Genomic DNA, 15,355 nt, shown 5'->3' on the forward strand with positions numbered 1-15,355 from the left:
TCCTTATTTAAATCGGATTTATTATTCATTTTTTTCATAGGTAAAATACTTATTTATTATTTAAGTAAACATTTTACCAGAGGATTATTCATTTTATATGATGATCTCAGCATGAGCATCATCAACTGGTAACAGTTTGTGGGTGCGTTCGTTAATAATAGTTACTCTGCAATGGGAGTGAGCTGCTGTTTGTAGGCATTTAGGAACGACGGTGAAAGATGGTGGTGCCTGCACTATCGATAGTATCATGTGGAGGAATCTATAATTCTAAAATGAGCTTTTAGAGGCAAAAGAAGGGTCCCAACTGTATAATTTAACCATTAAATGGATTATTTGTTGAAAGAGGATTCAAAGTAGCCACGAAAACAATAAGAATGCTCGTGCAGAGTTACGCGGAGGTATAAGAGAAACGCACCCTTTATTAAATTTTATGTTGTACAAGGGTTTTACCCAATTCCCGAACTGTGTTAGAGTGAACCTGTGCTATAAAAGCACCGTCTTATAAGGGGGATGTTCCCAATTCTCAAACCGTGATAGAGTGAATCCGTACTATAGAAGTGCTGTGTTATACAAGGGTTACCTGTATTAATATATTTTTACTAAATATTAATATATATAATTTATAAAGTTTCTTTATATATATTAATGACTTTTTATAAATTATTGCAACAAGTTTGCATTGTAATAAAATACTAACCTATACCAAGGACACAAGGCACAAAGTAGACCATCTTTTTGAACTGCTTTCAAAGTGAAAGGATATTCATAACCCAGACTGTCATCACTACAAAAAAATTTAAAATAATGTATTAAATATAATGTAATATCCATTATGAATGAGCTATGAAGTATAATTATTCAGTAATGTTAATAATGTATAAATAAATTAAGCATTTATATTAAAATTCTTCTTTTGATAAGAATTACAAATACTCAGTTATTATACTAAATAATAAAAACTTGAGCACAAGAAATTATATTTTGAAATGTCAGTAAAAAAGCAACTGATCATGATTTCATGAATTTTTAAATACTAATATAAATTTTACTAAGTGATCATCTAGATGCAGTAAATACTGAATCTAGATTATCACTTAAAATATTGTACTGACTTCTGTATTGACTTAGTTCATTTAAATTTCATTTAAATCTAAATAAAAATACACAAATATTTTGTTTATGAGGTAACATTTCAGTTTTAGATTTTCATATAATATAAATCATCTGTATGCATAATTATTATTACTATTGCAAATTACCTAAAATAAACATGATGATCAGTTATAAAATCTTTAATAACATACATTGCTTATTTTCTTATCATTATCAACATGTAGATGGACTACATTAAAGCATTTAAAATATTGAATTATCAAATAATATTTTGTTGAAGTTTAATGGTATTCGACAACTTTCTGTGGTGTAACTCTACTAAAGAGGCTTTGGCAAAGTTGCCAAAGTGAAATGCTTTTGAAGGTAACACCCATGTGTATTTTTTTATTGATGTTCAAATAAGATGTTTAAATATTTAGTAGTGATGCAACGAATATTTGGTTACTATTCGGTATTCGGCCTATTTTTCGCTATTCGGCTGAATACCAAATATTTAATCACTATTCGGCCGAATACCGAATACCTAAAAACAGGAGTAAGAAATAACAAAAACACAGTAAATTATTTAATCATTTTGGTACTGTATTTAGATTTAATGTTGTCGGGTTAGTACTGTTTGTTTATATTTATTTATAACTTATAACATGCACAAAATAAAAAAAAATAATATTAATCACATGTATTTACAATTTATAATTACAAAAATCAGCACATGTACACATATTCATTCGAGAATCGTCGCACACATTTGAGGATCTGACCCTGCCTATCCTTTTTAAGTGCTCGTCTTTGCTCTTTTCTTTCTCTTTCCTCTATCTCTCTAGTCCACGTATGCCTATGCATACATCATAATACGCGCTCACGATACTTTCAATTCGTCACTTTTCCGTCGTAGTTTTTTTATTTTATAATTACGTGACTCATAGCCTGGTGATAACGGAAAAAAGAGACAGATAGGACGTTGGTATATGTCACAGTTATGATTTCACAGATTCGAGATAGCTTGGTAGCCCAAACGGTCCCAGGATTTCGCCCGTGCACGCTAAGTGACTTTTATTACAAGCATTTAGCTTTCCGAAGTCTATGACAACAATTGTTTGGCATTGACGGCCGCAAATTTCTAGCCAATAAGCTGCTTCAACTTGTTCAATTATGTTATCAACTCAATTTCATATTTATTTTCACAGTTCCACTTCGCGGTCTTTCTCTGTTCTTTTTCTGTTATTTACACGTGTGGGTCATTTCATTGTTATTCATATTTGATATCATAATTTATCACATACTGTCATGACGCTCTTGTCTGTCTGCTACAACTGTCAAGAAATAACGCAATTGGCGAAGCGTAGTGGCAGTGGGCCAATGGAGAGCAGGGTCCTTGCTATAATACTGTTTGCGCGCCAATTTTCGTTAATCAAGTCGAATAGTTTGGCCGAATATTCGGCTATTCGGCCATGCTCCTGCCAAATATTCGGTATTCAGCCTCAGGCCGAATATATTTATTCATTGCAACACTAATATTTAGTGTTGTGTATACCATACCTCTATAAAACAGTTTTGATTGAGGATTTGCTCAACTTTTTAAAAGTAATCTGATGTTTGTTTTCATTATGAAATAAAAAAAATGTGTTTGATCCAATACCAAATTCAACTAAAAATTAAAACAAGTAAAATGGCAAGGCCGTATCTGAGAAAAGACTATGTCTCTGAGACTCACTATTAAGCGGGATCACTTTGATGTTCACAGTGAGTCTCCTTCTCATTCTCCAATCTTTTTTGGTATTGCTGGTTTTGAGCGCAATCATTCAAACTTTGCTGGCCATAGCCACAAGGTCATTCATGATGCATTTTTAGTGAAATCAACCTATCCAATGTTGAAATTTCTCTCCATTGCATGTCACCCCAGGTTAATTTTTGTCAATACCTAACAAAAATTTTTTGTTTTTCAAAAAAATAATCATTGCTATTGTATCGTCTGAAATTATTTTTTTATTTTGCACAAACAAAATATATATATTAATAAATTTAAAAAGGAAAAAAATTATATTTCAGAAGTTAAGTTTTAATATAAAATTATAAAGACTAGCGCCATCTAGTTTCAAAAAACATTCTGATGCTGAAACAAGATATCTCAGGTCAACCAGTCAAGGTCAGCATGTGGCAACCAGAGATATGTGGGGAATAACACAGGACAGGTAAATGGGTTTTTTCAAAGATTTGTTTGTCAGAATTCGATTTCACAATGTTTCCATTTCCAACTTCCCAATGAGTAACACATGCACCAATCTTGCACTAGTGCCTGTTTGTAGAAAAAGTGTCACCATTTTGTATTTTATTTTGACTTGGTTTTGGTCCTGAGTATCTACAAGTCTGGTTTTTTTATGCACACATGATTTGGGCACCTAATAGTCTGTGCCAAATTGCAACTCCTGACATGCACTCCTTCATACCTCTAAGTTGGTAAGCCAGGACAGCACTGCAATTTTATAAACAAGACATAGTCTTATCAATAATGAAATATTACAAAGAATTTTAAATTGCAGTCTTTAGCTTAAAAATTCAGTAGTATTGATTAAATTTTTTCCTAAGTTAAATAATGATCACAACAAAAAATATTTCTCTTGAAAAACTCATAAGGTTAATTTATAATATTTTTGGATGTTTCATAAAGAAATTAATACAGTAGACCTGCCTATAACATGGGTTCATATAACACAGGAAAAGAATTGTGAACGTGTTCATATAACACACTAAAAGAGACTCATATAACATGGTAAAAGAATGAGACAGACTGTCATGTTGCGACAGGATTGATCGAATCTGGACCAATAGTGGACGAGCAGCCGAACTACTTGCCACCATCCAGTGCCCCACATGTATACAGTCGACCCCCCTATAAGATATAGATACGTTCCAATTTATTAGGAATCCGATTTCTTACAAGTCATTCCAATCACAGCCCGACACATGTCAAGTTTACGGACTACGGCTGATTGAAAGGTTTTCTTCCATAAAATTAATCGATTCTACACTAATCCGACTCAACATTTCCAAAATACGTATATTTTTTCGTAGTTTTATAGGAATCGTAATTATAGGGACCATAATTACAGGGGGGTCGACTGTATATAGAGAGTTTAGGTGGGAAAGTTGAGTTTACTATCGTCTGTACAGTATATAAATTAGGTACTGTAAGTCTAATACTGTAATTTTATAATTTTTATGTTATCTAAAATTTTGTCTTTAGTCATCAGAATAACTTATCAGGAAACGTGTCTGCCATTCGATGAGCCACTCCATGACGAAAACAAGCTTAAGCAATGGCGAACAGTGCACACTTGGTAAGTATTCCTACAATTTTTTGTTTATAGCATAGTTTATATGGATTATTCCCAAAAAATTATACTTGATTTGGAAATGTTCGAGTCAAATTAGCCTAGAATCGATTAATTTTATGGAAGAAAACCTTTCAAACAGCCGTAGCCCCTAAACTGCACAAGTGCCAGGCTGTGATTGGCTCATGTATTTAAGTGACTCGTACAACACGGAATTCATATAACACAGAACTTATCTACCATGTTATATAGGAGTCTACTGTATTTAGTACACAACTTTTATTTAAGCAAGAAATTTGTGGATGATTTTATTTCAGAACAATTACTAGATTAATGCTTCCTATAATCTTTATTTTCTTTTATGGCAAGTAAATTCTAAAATTGGCTAGTTAAATCATTTGAAATAACAAACTACCTATTAGTTTAAAACAGTGATTCTCAACCACTGTGTCGCAGCTCTTTAGTGTGACGCGAGATTTTTTAGGTATGCTGCCACTGCAAATATCTATATATAAAGCAATGTCAGACAAGTAGTTTAATCAACTCTAACTTCCTAGAGCATGTTTGGAAATTGTAACCAGTGTTACTGGTAACTGCCAGTAGTTACCAAGGTGTTTAGAAAATGTGACCTAAACAACCAACTGCGTTTAAAAATCACTGTTATGACATCGCTGGTTGTCCTGTGGTACTTACCAAAGTAACTGTGTGTGCTGCCAAAGTTTTAAATTATTAAAAGTGTACCATGACGAAAAAGGTTGAGAATCACTAGTTTAAAATAAGTATGGAAAAACTGAGAAATTATCTATATTCATACTGAATAAATCATTTTATACTCTATTTAAGTAAACTTCTGGACTTTATTTTAAATGTATCTAGATTCATTTTAAATAGATATTTTTGCTTATTACAAAAGCAACTTGAACTATTAAATTCAATAAAGATAGTAGAGGCAGTATCCCTAATGTATTATATAATGATTGATATATATTAAATATATTATTATATATTAAGGTAAATATTACATTTTACTGATATAACAGTTTTGTTTTTATAAAATTGAATAAACTTTTTTATACTTTTGACAGTTTGAATTTTAAATCAACTATTACAATTAACTCAAGGAGAAAATAATTTATTTTTAATTTAACTATTAAAAATAAATTACTCTCTGTTATCTGCCAATTTAACAAATTTTATTCATTCAGTTATTTTGTTTCATATAACATTACTGTTTTTTTGACAAGTGTTTTAGTATTAGATCCATTCAAGATCATCTTTATATTCCTGACATTTCATGATAACTGTGCATTCTATTTTATTTTATAACAATTCTTTGTAACCAATATTAGCTTTAAAAACATTTTTAATTATTTAATATATACATGAAAATTTTTTAAAAAATAGTTGATAGTAAGAAAAAATAAACATTTAAAATAATTCAAAACAAATTAGTTATAATGAACTATTTTCAAACCATTTTATTCTAAGGGCATCAAGAATGAAATGTTAATGTCTAGTGGTATATAAAAGACTTTGAAAACCAAAATTTAAAGAAAAACAAAATAAAAGAAAAACCAAAATTTCTAGGACATTAAACAGATTTCTTCTCCCAAATGCCAAGGCCAAAATCTATTGTTCATTTTTGTGTGCTTGTGTTCCCATGACCATCTCTGTCTCCAATCTGCTGTTTGATCTCTGCCAGTTCCATCTCCAGAATCACCGATGACACTGCCTTGGGGCTGACTTGTTGAGGGAACATCATTGACAATGTAGTACCTCACCTCAACTCTGGAGTTTTAACAAACATCATCCAAGAAGAAGAACTTTGAAAGTAATTTTTTCATAAAGTATAAAGAGGAAATTTTTTGACTTCTTTCTAAATAAACAGGTTCAATTGTAAAGATGCTTTGCCTCAGTGCCATCCACACATCTCCCCTCATCCCTCTTTCTATTTTCAATTTGAGTTTACACCATATCACTGACCTCACAATTAACAAACCAATCATCAAGAAAATCACCAGTCACTCAATCCTCTTATTACTGTTGAGAAGTTACTTTTACTTGGTTAGTAATAAACATAATTAGTGTTAAACTGAATATTCAGCATTATTTGGTATTTGGATATATTCAGCCACAGAGTAAATACTCAATATTTGAACCAAATACATACTCAAGGCCAAACTATTCAACCAAATAATAATATTTCATTTGGAGAGAAAAAGAGAAAAAGGAAGGAAAAAATAAAACACAAAATAGAATAAAAATGACATTTAAAATCTCATATATTTAAAAATATTGTTATTTAATGCTTTCTAAAACAAAATATACAGTAGACCCCCCTATAACGCTTAGATACGTTCCACGCTAACTGAAAATTACGTTGTAGGAACGATTAAATACATGAGCCAATCACAGCCCGATAGGTGGGAACTTTACGGACTAAGGCTGTTTGAAAGGTTTTCTCCTATAAAATTAACCGATTCTACACTAATTCCACTCAACATTTCCAAAATACGTATAATTTTTTGGGAATAATCTGTATAAACTATGCTATAAACAAAAAATTATAGGATTACTTACCGAGTGTGTACCGTTCAACTACGTCGTTGCTTAAAGCTGGTTTTCATCGCGGAACAGCACGCGAAACGACGGCCGCAATTTCTGATAACGAATTTTTGGCAGAAAAATAACTTGACCTTTGGAGACATCATTAATATAAATAATTTTTATGGCCGTTGAATAAGAAGTGTTTCTTTCACAAGAAATGTATAAAATTAGTGCTGTATTAGACTTACGGTACCTAATTTACATACTGTACAGACGATAATAAACTCAACTTACTAGCCTAAAATCTCCGTAGCGTGTTGCCAGGCGGCAGAAAGCATATATATAATTATAATAAAGTTACAATAAATTAAGTTAATATATAATTATATATACAGTACCTAATTTATATATAATTAATATATAATTATATGTACAGTACCTAATTTATATATAATTTATATATAATACTAAACAGACGATAGCAAACTCAATTTAGCCGCTCCGTAGCGTGGCGCAGGGTCGGAGGTAAGTAGTTCGGCTGCTCATCCACTATTGGTCCAGACTCTATCAATCTTCTCGCGAAACGACGTTATAGGAGGTACGTTTTACGAAAGTTTCTACAATTTTTTCGCTACGTTATAGGAATTGTCGTTATAGGAACGTACGTTATAGGGGGGTCGACTGTAACTTTAAAAAATAATATTGAGCATATGATCACATATTGGAGGTGGCCACAAAATAGAGACTTACGTTCAATTTAAATAAATAGAAATTTTTATGCTGGTCACAAATGAGAGATGGTTACAAGGGGTTTTACTGTAAATACAATTGATGGCAAGTACCATAATGCCTCCAACTTAGTGTTGTAGTATGTAATGGTTAATATAAGTTATATGATTATGAACACCATTGTATATATAGCAATTCTCTAATCTAAGTGTATTTCTCATCTCTGTTACAAAAAAAAATATTAATATTTTGTAAATAATACTCACCAATCTTGAGCATGGTTAGTTACTGCTGCTTCAGATGGAGGTAAAGGAGAAACAAGACGGGCTACTTGAGTCCATACTGCTTGATATAAATCTTGATGAGTTGTCATTTCATGACATGGTAATATTAATGGTAGACCAAATAAAGTTGGTTTGGTTTTTTGAGATGAAAGAAAATAGACATCTTGTCTTATCTAGTTTCAAAAAATATGTGTAAGTATCAAAACTAAAAAAATATAAAAGATTAATAAATCAATTGTCTGTTTATTAAAATTTAAAGAATTTACTGATTTAATACAATATCTTATATTTAAAAATAATCTACAAAGTTTATTTTTTAAAAAACAGTTAAATATTATTTCCTACATATTATAGTAAAATATAATGTATTTGATTTATATGAAATTGTAACAAATTGAAACACTTAAAATGAAACAAAACTAAAAATAAAGCATTAAAAATATATATAAATGTTAAAAGTTCTTATTTTTAAAAATATATCAATTAATTTTTAGAACAGCTAAAATAATTATAATAAATCACAGATTTAAGTTTTTATTTATCACAATCATAAAACATATGCAAAATTAATTGGATAGCTAAATTTAGAACATTTCACTATCATTCAGTAGCTTCAGAATGTTTCTTAAAAATCATGATTACTTTAGAAAAGTATGCATGCTTAAAATTTTGAGTTAAAAAAGCAGATAACAAAACAAAAAAAATCTGAATTATCAAAATTTGAATAGTTTCATAATTTATATTAAATAAAAAATTATAGAAATATTGATCCCTCTAACCAAACAATTCAACAAAATTGATCAAAAAATAAAAATGGAAATTGGTTAAGAAACAAGGAGAAATAAATTATTAGATAATTATCATTTGAAACTTGTTTATTCTTAAAACGTTTTTCTTAAATTCTGTATGAAAATCTAAACACACAAGAATTTAAAATTATGTGGCAGATCAGAATGAAATGGCTTGGACTCAAAACATTTATAATAAATAAAAAAGGATTTTAATTTTATATGGTTGTAAGTGCATTCAAGATGCTAACAATATATCAGTTACTGTAAAAAAATTTATTATTACATGACAGAGGATATTTTTATTTAGAGAAAGTTTTTAAAAATTAATTTTAGTTTAAATGCTAATGTAATATTTATTATATTGTATCTGTTAGCTCAAATCATTTAGATTATATATTAGAATATGTAAATAATACTTATTGCATTACACAATTTTAAGACTATTTGAATTTTATTCATTTTATTTTAACTCACAATGAAATCTGCTTTTTTTAACATATGAACATGTAACATATTAGGTAGTGAATCATCCACTAATTTTTCCATATGTAATACATAATTTCTGTTGTTTGTATTTGATGATTCTGAAAAATCTTGTGAATGTCTTCTCTGCAATGCCAAATATCATCACTGTATGCTATTTAGTTTACAAGATATTGTTTATTTTTACAAAACAACATCTTTGACAAGACTCCCAAAGTGATTCCTTCAAACTTTGCAATAACATGAGATAATGTGAAATGAGTATAGCTGGAACTAAATGATTGGAGGGCTGAGGTGTTTCTCAGAGGAGCAGAAAATGATTTTTCTATATTTTTCAGACATGAAATAAAGCTGCAAAAGCATTTATATTGTCCATTACCCAGAATATATTACAGAGAGAAGTGTTCAAGGTGGTAGTGACTTGCAGACTTCCTTGTCATTATGTCACACACAACTGACAAACATCCATGACGTCATAACTACCTCTTGCTGCAATTGTGTTAGACCTCCATGACATCATAGTGAAAAATTGCTGAGTTTATGCACGCAATCACATGTAGTAGTGCTAATTTTCCACAATAGTTTTTGAGGGCCTGTGATAAGCAAAAAATTTATTTCATCTGAAATTTTTACTTAAGTTAAATGGATAGCACATAGTATGAAGATATCATGAAAGTATAGCTAAGTAAGTCAATTTGGTGAAAAAATGCCTGTGAAAAAAGTAGTAAGTGCAAAAATATTAATCTGTGATCATATACTCTCAGGTTAATATTTTTATTTAAAAAAACAGAAGTGCTACCCTACATTAATATATCTGTAAATGATATTTCAGTGAAAGTAATATTCACATAGACAACTTTTTCATTGTGCTAATTTAGCTTAAGATTCTTTACAGCTATTACATGACAAATAAGAAATAATTTATGTAAATTATAGAATTTTTTAAAGTATAAAAATTCTATGATTAATACATTATTGTATCAAGTCCTTCAAACCCTTCTAACAAAATAAGTTTTGCTTGAATGTATATTCTTATATAACTTTCAAAATGTATGTTCAATTAGAAAATATTGATAATTGGATTTAAATGTTCTGAGTAACTTCATCCAAGAAACTTCACTTTATCTGAACTGATGATCAAAATTTTATAAGTGAAATTTTGATCATGGGTTCAGATAATCCAATTTATTTCTATTACCATTTGAAAAATGACTCAAGTAATAAGAAAAAAAATTATTTTCACTTATTATACTGTTATTTAATAATCAGACGATTACTTAATATAAAGTTTTTAATTAACATTAACTAATCTATATAAAAATATATATATTTTAATTTTTATATTCTTACCATTTTCCTATGATATGCAATAACAAAATTTTTTCTCATTACATCCATTAAATCAATATTAGAAGAGTTGCTAATTAAACTTGATGACATACTAGATGAATTTGAATTTCCTATTACAGGGAAAGGAGCCATTGGATGCCATGAACTCTGTGATAGCTGGTATGAAAATTGTGGTGCTTCATTCTAAAATATATGTAAAATAGAGGCTTGTTATATATTTCAACAAAACAAATCAATTATAATTCATTCTAACTGAACTACAGGTTAGCATAAGTTTTATAACTTTAAATATAATTGTTAAATTCTGTTGATTGATATTCTTTATATAAAAAGCTACAGTAGAGCCTCGATTATCCGACCTAATTGGGGACTGGGGTTGGTCGGATAATTGAAAGGGCGGATAACCGAAAAGTATGAAAAAATCTATTATTAGTGTAGTATATTATTATATCCCATGTAATTAGTATATTAGTATATCGCTATTAACCTACTTTGCGTTGAATTTTCATCTATGTTAAGCTTAACAAAAATTTTTTAAAATAATAATCATTGCTATTGTATCGTTAAAAATTAGAAAGTTAAGCCTCGTTTAAATACTGGCTCCCTTTCATGGTCGATCCAGTGTTGCCAGCTAAAACATGTAAAAATAATATTAAAGTAGCCAAGACATAGCCAAATATTGTAGCGCCACATCATTTGAAATTTGCTGACTAGGACGGTCGGTTAACCGAGGGGTCGGTTGATAGGGGATCGGATAATCGAGGCTCTACTGTAATTCTTCATATTAATTTTCTGTTTTTTAAACATTGTACTCTAATGTAATCAATTCTTCTATAGTTTTTCATATGCTAAAACTAATCTTAGTTCTTCAAGTTTATACAAAATTGTGTAATTTATAAAATGATCTAAAGTAACAGTCAATAATAAAAATTACCTAAATATAAGTACTCACTAAAAATAAAAAGACACTATCCTAAAAACATAAGTGTTGTTTTTAGGATAAGTTAGTGTGTCTCCAATTATGTCAAAAGATTAATAGATACAATCAATATGATAATGAAATTATTCAAAACTAAAGTAGAACGCCAATTATCCAAGATAATATGGACAAATTCAAGTTTATTCAACTTTTTGGTATCCTCAGCTAACCAAAAACTTGGATAAAACAGATGATGACAGCCATTTTAGTTTAAAAATTACATATGTAAAAGATTTATATGGTATCACTTTTAAGTATATTTTTCATACCTTAGTGAATTTACACATATAGAAGAACAACATTTCTTATATCATAGCTAATAGTTACAATAATTTTAATAACAAAAATATGTATTATTGTAGTTATATTTGAATATGAATTGGTTTATTTCACATTGAAGTTAAATGTTAAAAGTCAACAGAAACAAATGATTTTGTAAAACATGTTATCATTTTAAACTCTCTTTTATTCTTTTATAAGAAAAGTAGTGTATTCACTCACAGATTCATATTGGATAATACAGAACCTCAATTAATTGGGGCTTGGATAATTGAGGTTCTACTGTACTTCAAAGAATTAGATATTTAATTCAAGAATAAGAATTTATATATATATCTTTAATTTTAAGATTATAATCTTGATTTTTTGCAGAACATTAGAAATGTTATATAATAAAACAGTCTTTAAAGATTGTTTTATTATACATCATTTCTAATGATCAACTTTACATAAATTAAATGAAAATCAAAAACTAAGTGTAATAAAAAGTCTGACTAATTTAAAAAATCAAGAATAGTATTATAAAATTTTCAATCATAAATTAAATGTTTTCACCTTTCAAGAACCATATTTTAATATTATAACAGTTGTAGTTGTAGGCCATGAAAATTTCATATATAGTCAACTGGCATTTATATAAATCACTAAAGGAAAAGTAGTTCACTTTATCAAAAATTCATATTAACAATTTTCAGGTTTAAGGTCATATAATTTACAGAGTTAAGGCTTAATAGGTGATCAAAATCTCTAAATTATAAAATTTTGAGTTAATTTACTAAATGAAGTTAAATAAAATAAAATTTATTTACAAAAAAATTAATGTTCTAAATGATTTTTAAATCACAAAAACAGCAAATACCATTTCCTCATTAAGTGTGAAGCAGTATATCAGAACAATTAAGCAAAAACAGCTAAATGAAATTCATGATTATTTTCTGCTGAAGATTGTTTAAAAAAGTAGAAAATATTTTTTGGCACCAAGAGTAAAAAACGAGCCAAGTTTGGTGCAAAATAGCAAAACCTGGCATCACCATATGCAATTCCTGATATGCAAACTAACATATGCTTTTATGTGATTGCATCCATTTAAATGGGTGGATGTCCTTAAACTTTACCCCTATTTTTTAAGTATGGTTGAATGGTCCACTAAAACTAGATGTTTGAATTGCTGTAAATTTTAAGTTAAAAACCCATCTTAGCTTACTAGAAAAAAATCTGTTCTACTCAAAATTAAACATCTATTACAATAATCACTTTTTATTATTCACATTGAAAATAAAAAGCAACCATTATTGGAAATATGGTTATTTCTTAGAGGTTGTGAAGATAATTTACAGTTTGGTTTAATAAATTCTGATAAAATTTTTATTTCCTTTATTGTGTGAAAATTAATGTTGTGACAATGATGTTTTGCCAGGGCAATGGCAAAACTCACTTTAACATGAGAATTTGTTTTATCAGTGCTTGTTTATTTCAAGGCGAGTCAATTGTAATTCATTTGAATATTTTCTTTTTCATTGCATTATTATTATTATTTAAAATCTTGCTCAAATCAAAGCCAATGCTCTAAAAGATATAACGGTGTCAGAAAGTAAATCAAGACAAACACAATTTTCCCATTATTACAAGATGGCTATCACACTACACAATATTACATAAAGTTTTTTTATTTTTGACTTTTTAAATACTCTATGTTAATTAAAGTAAAAAGATAAACAAACTATTATTACTTAAATGTATCAATTTTAAACATAATAACCCAAATACTGTATTTCATATAATACAAACTACAGTGATACATAACCACTAATTTCAAAATTTGCTATAACTAAAACAAAACCTTCACAAAATCTTATCAATAAAAAAAATCTACCTCACAGCATGAAAGTGCAGTATACATCTAAAAAGTAACATCCTAAATTTTCTTCTTTTTTCTACTTTATTTCTGTTAGAGGTTCATTGTAGATGTAATTTTAAAAATAAGTAAAATGGAAAAAATGAAATTATCAATCACATATTAGCTTTTAACATACAAATTCAAACTGCCTATATTTGAATCTATAATGCCTTTTCTGAGTAAAAAGTTTAATCGATGTTATCAGACATTTATTTGTTTTTCATCATCAAATAAATGTCTGATAACATTGATTAAAGTATGAATTAATGCACAGATATGAATGGGAGAGGATTAAAGGTGTAGCATATATATTTCTCTCTCTCTCTACATGTGTGTGTGTCCTATACAAACCTGTAATTATTTTGGGAAAAATCACAATGGCAGATGAATATACCTAAGATTTTTCACATTTTCTAAAGATGTTTTTACTGACTTTGAACAAAGAAAAACAAGTTTAGTATTTTGTAATAAATTGCAAGTTGCAATTTTAACAGATAAGTCACTCTAATGTAAATCTATACCTAATTGGAAATTGACTTTTTTTAACAAATAATCTGCACAAAAATATAGTATATCACATTTGTTTTATATTAAATAATTATAAAAAATTAAATAATATATGCAACTTAATCTGATCAGATTCTAATAAATGTTTTTGTCTAGTCAATTAGATGTAGCAAGTTAAAATATAAACAATAAACAAAAATAAAGTTAAATATAAGCAACTAAATCAATTCTCTACAGAAAACTTAAAGCAATATATTATATAAGAAAATATTACATCATAACAAATTAAATATATAATATTATACTTAACTGTAATTAACAAATATGCAATTCTTTTAAAGTATGTAGAATATTGATTTGAACGCTGATTATTTTTTTAAATTAAGAAATAATTCTAAAACAAGCTTGAAATTAAAATTTAAATAATACAAAAGTTTCAAGAATTATTTTGTGACAGTTTATTACTTAAAAAAAGAATAGCTCAAAAAATATGAAAATTTAAATCATACTTGAGAACAAGCTGAATAATAAATAAATAAATAAAATCATATTAATAATTTTATGAAATTATTTGATAAAATTTGATAAATTTTATAATTTATAAACAAAATTTATTATTATTATTGTTGTGTTTAGTGGGTTATACTCGGTTCACACCAGTGGCTGTATACTATGCTGGGCCAGAGTCAAGGCATAGCAACCAAACCAAAACTAAAATTAAATAAGTGTGTCAGTGTCTGTATTCAGGAATTTCCTAACAATGTGGCATGTACTCAATATAGTGGCCTTCTGTAGTGTGATGTATGTATTTCTTTTCAATTGTAATATTCCCAAGCTTTTATGTAGTGTGTATGGTATCACACCTGTACAGGAAAGAACAACAGGTACAATAAGCACCCTATCCATCCTCCACAGATGCATTATTTCCTGGGTGAGTTCTGTGTACTTGCTAATTTTTTCAGTGCATGTGTTTTGTACATTGTGAGTGTTTGGAATGGCTATGTCTATAATGTATGTGATTTTATTGTGTTTGTCAATGAGTGTGATGTCTGGTCTGTTGTGGT

General features: G+C 28.5%; 1 protein-coding gene across 1 annotated transcript in view; it reads right to left on the reverse strand.

Moving 5' to 3' along the window:
• Positions 1 to 645: 645 nt before the first annotated feature.
• Positions 646 to 15,355, reverse strand: part of LOC111638318 (ubiquitin carboxyl-terminal hydrolase 32-like) — a 158,206-nt gene continuing 143,496 nt past the window's right edge. Inside the window, exons 42-45 of the mRNA XM_023384009.1 lie at positions 14,801 to 14,811; positions 10,630 to 10,812; positions 7,988 to 8,178; positions 646 to 784 (exon numbers count right to left, since the gene is read on the reverse strand). Coding sequence (XP_023239777.1) covers positions 661 to 784; positions 7,988 to 8,178; positions 10,630 to 10,812; positions 14,801 to 14,811 — 509 coding nt within the window. The 3' untranslated portion in view covers positions 646 to 660. The remainder of the gene's footprint in view (positions 785 to 7,987; positions 8,179 to 10,629; positions 10,813 to 14,800; positions 14,812 to 15,355) is intronic.

Source organism: Centruroides sculpturatus, unplaced genomic scaffold (assembly GCF_000671375.1).
Source record: "Centruroides sculpturatus isolate CEXI.00-Female unplaced genomic scaffold, Cexi_2.0 scaffold1081, whole genome shotgun sequence".
NCBI classification, from domain to species: Eukaryota; Metazoa; Arthropoda; class Arachnida; order Scorpiones; family Buthidae; genus Centruroides; species Centruroides sculpturatus.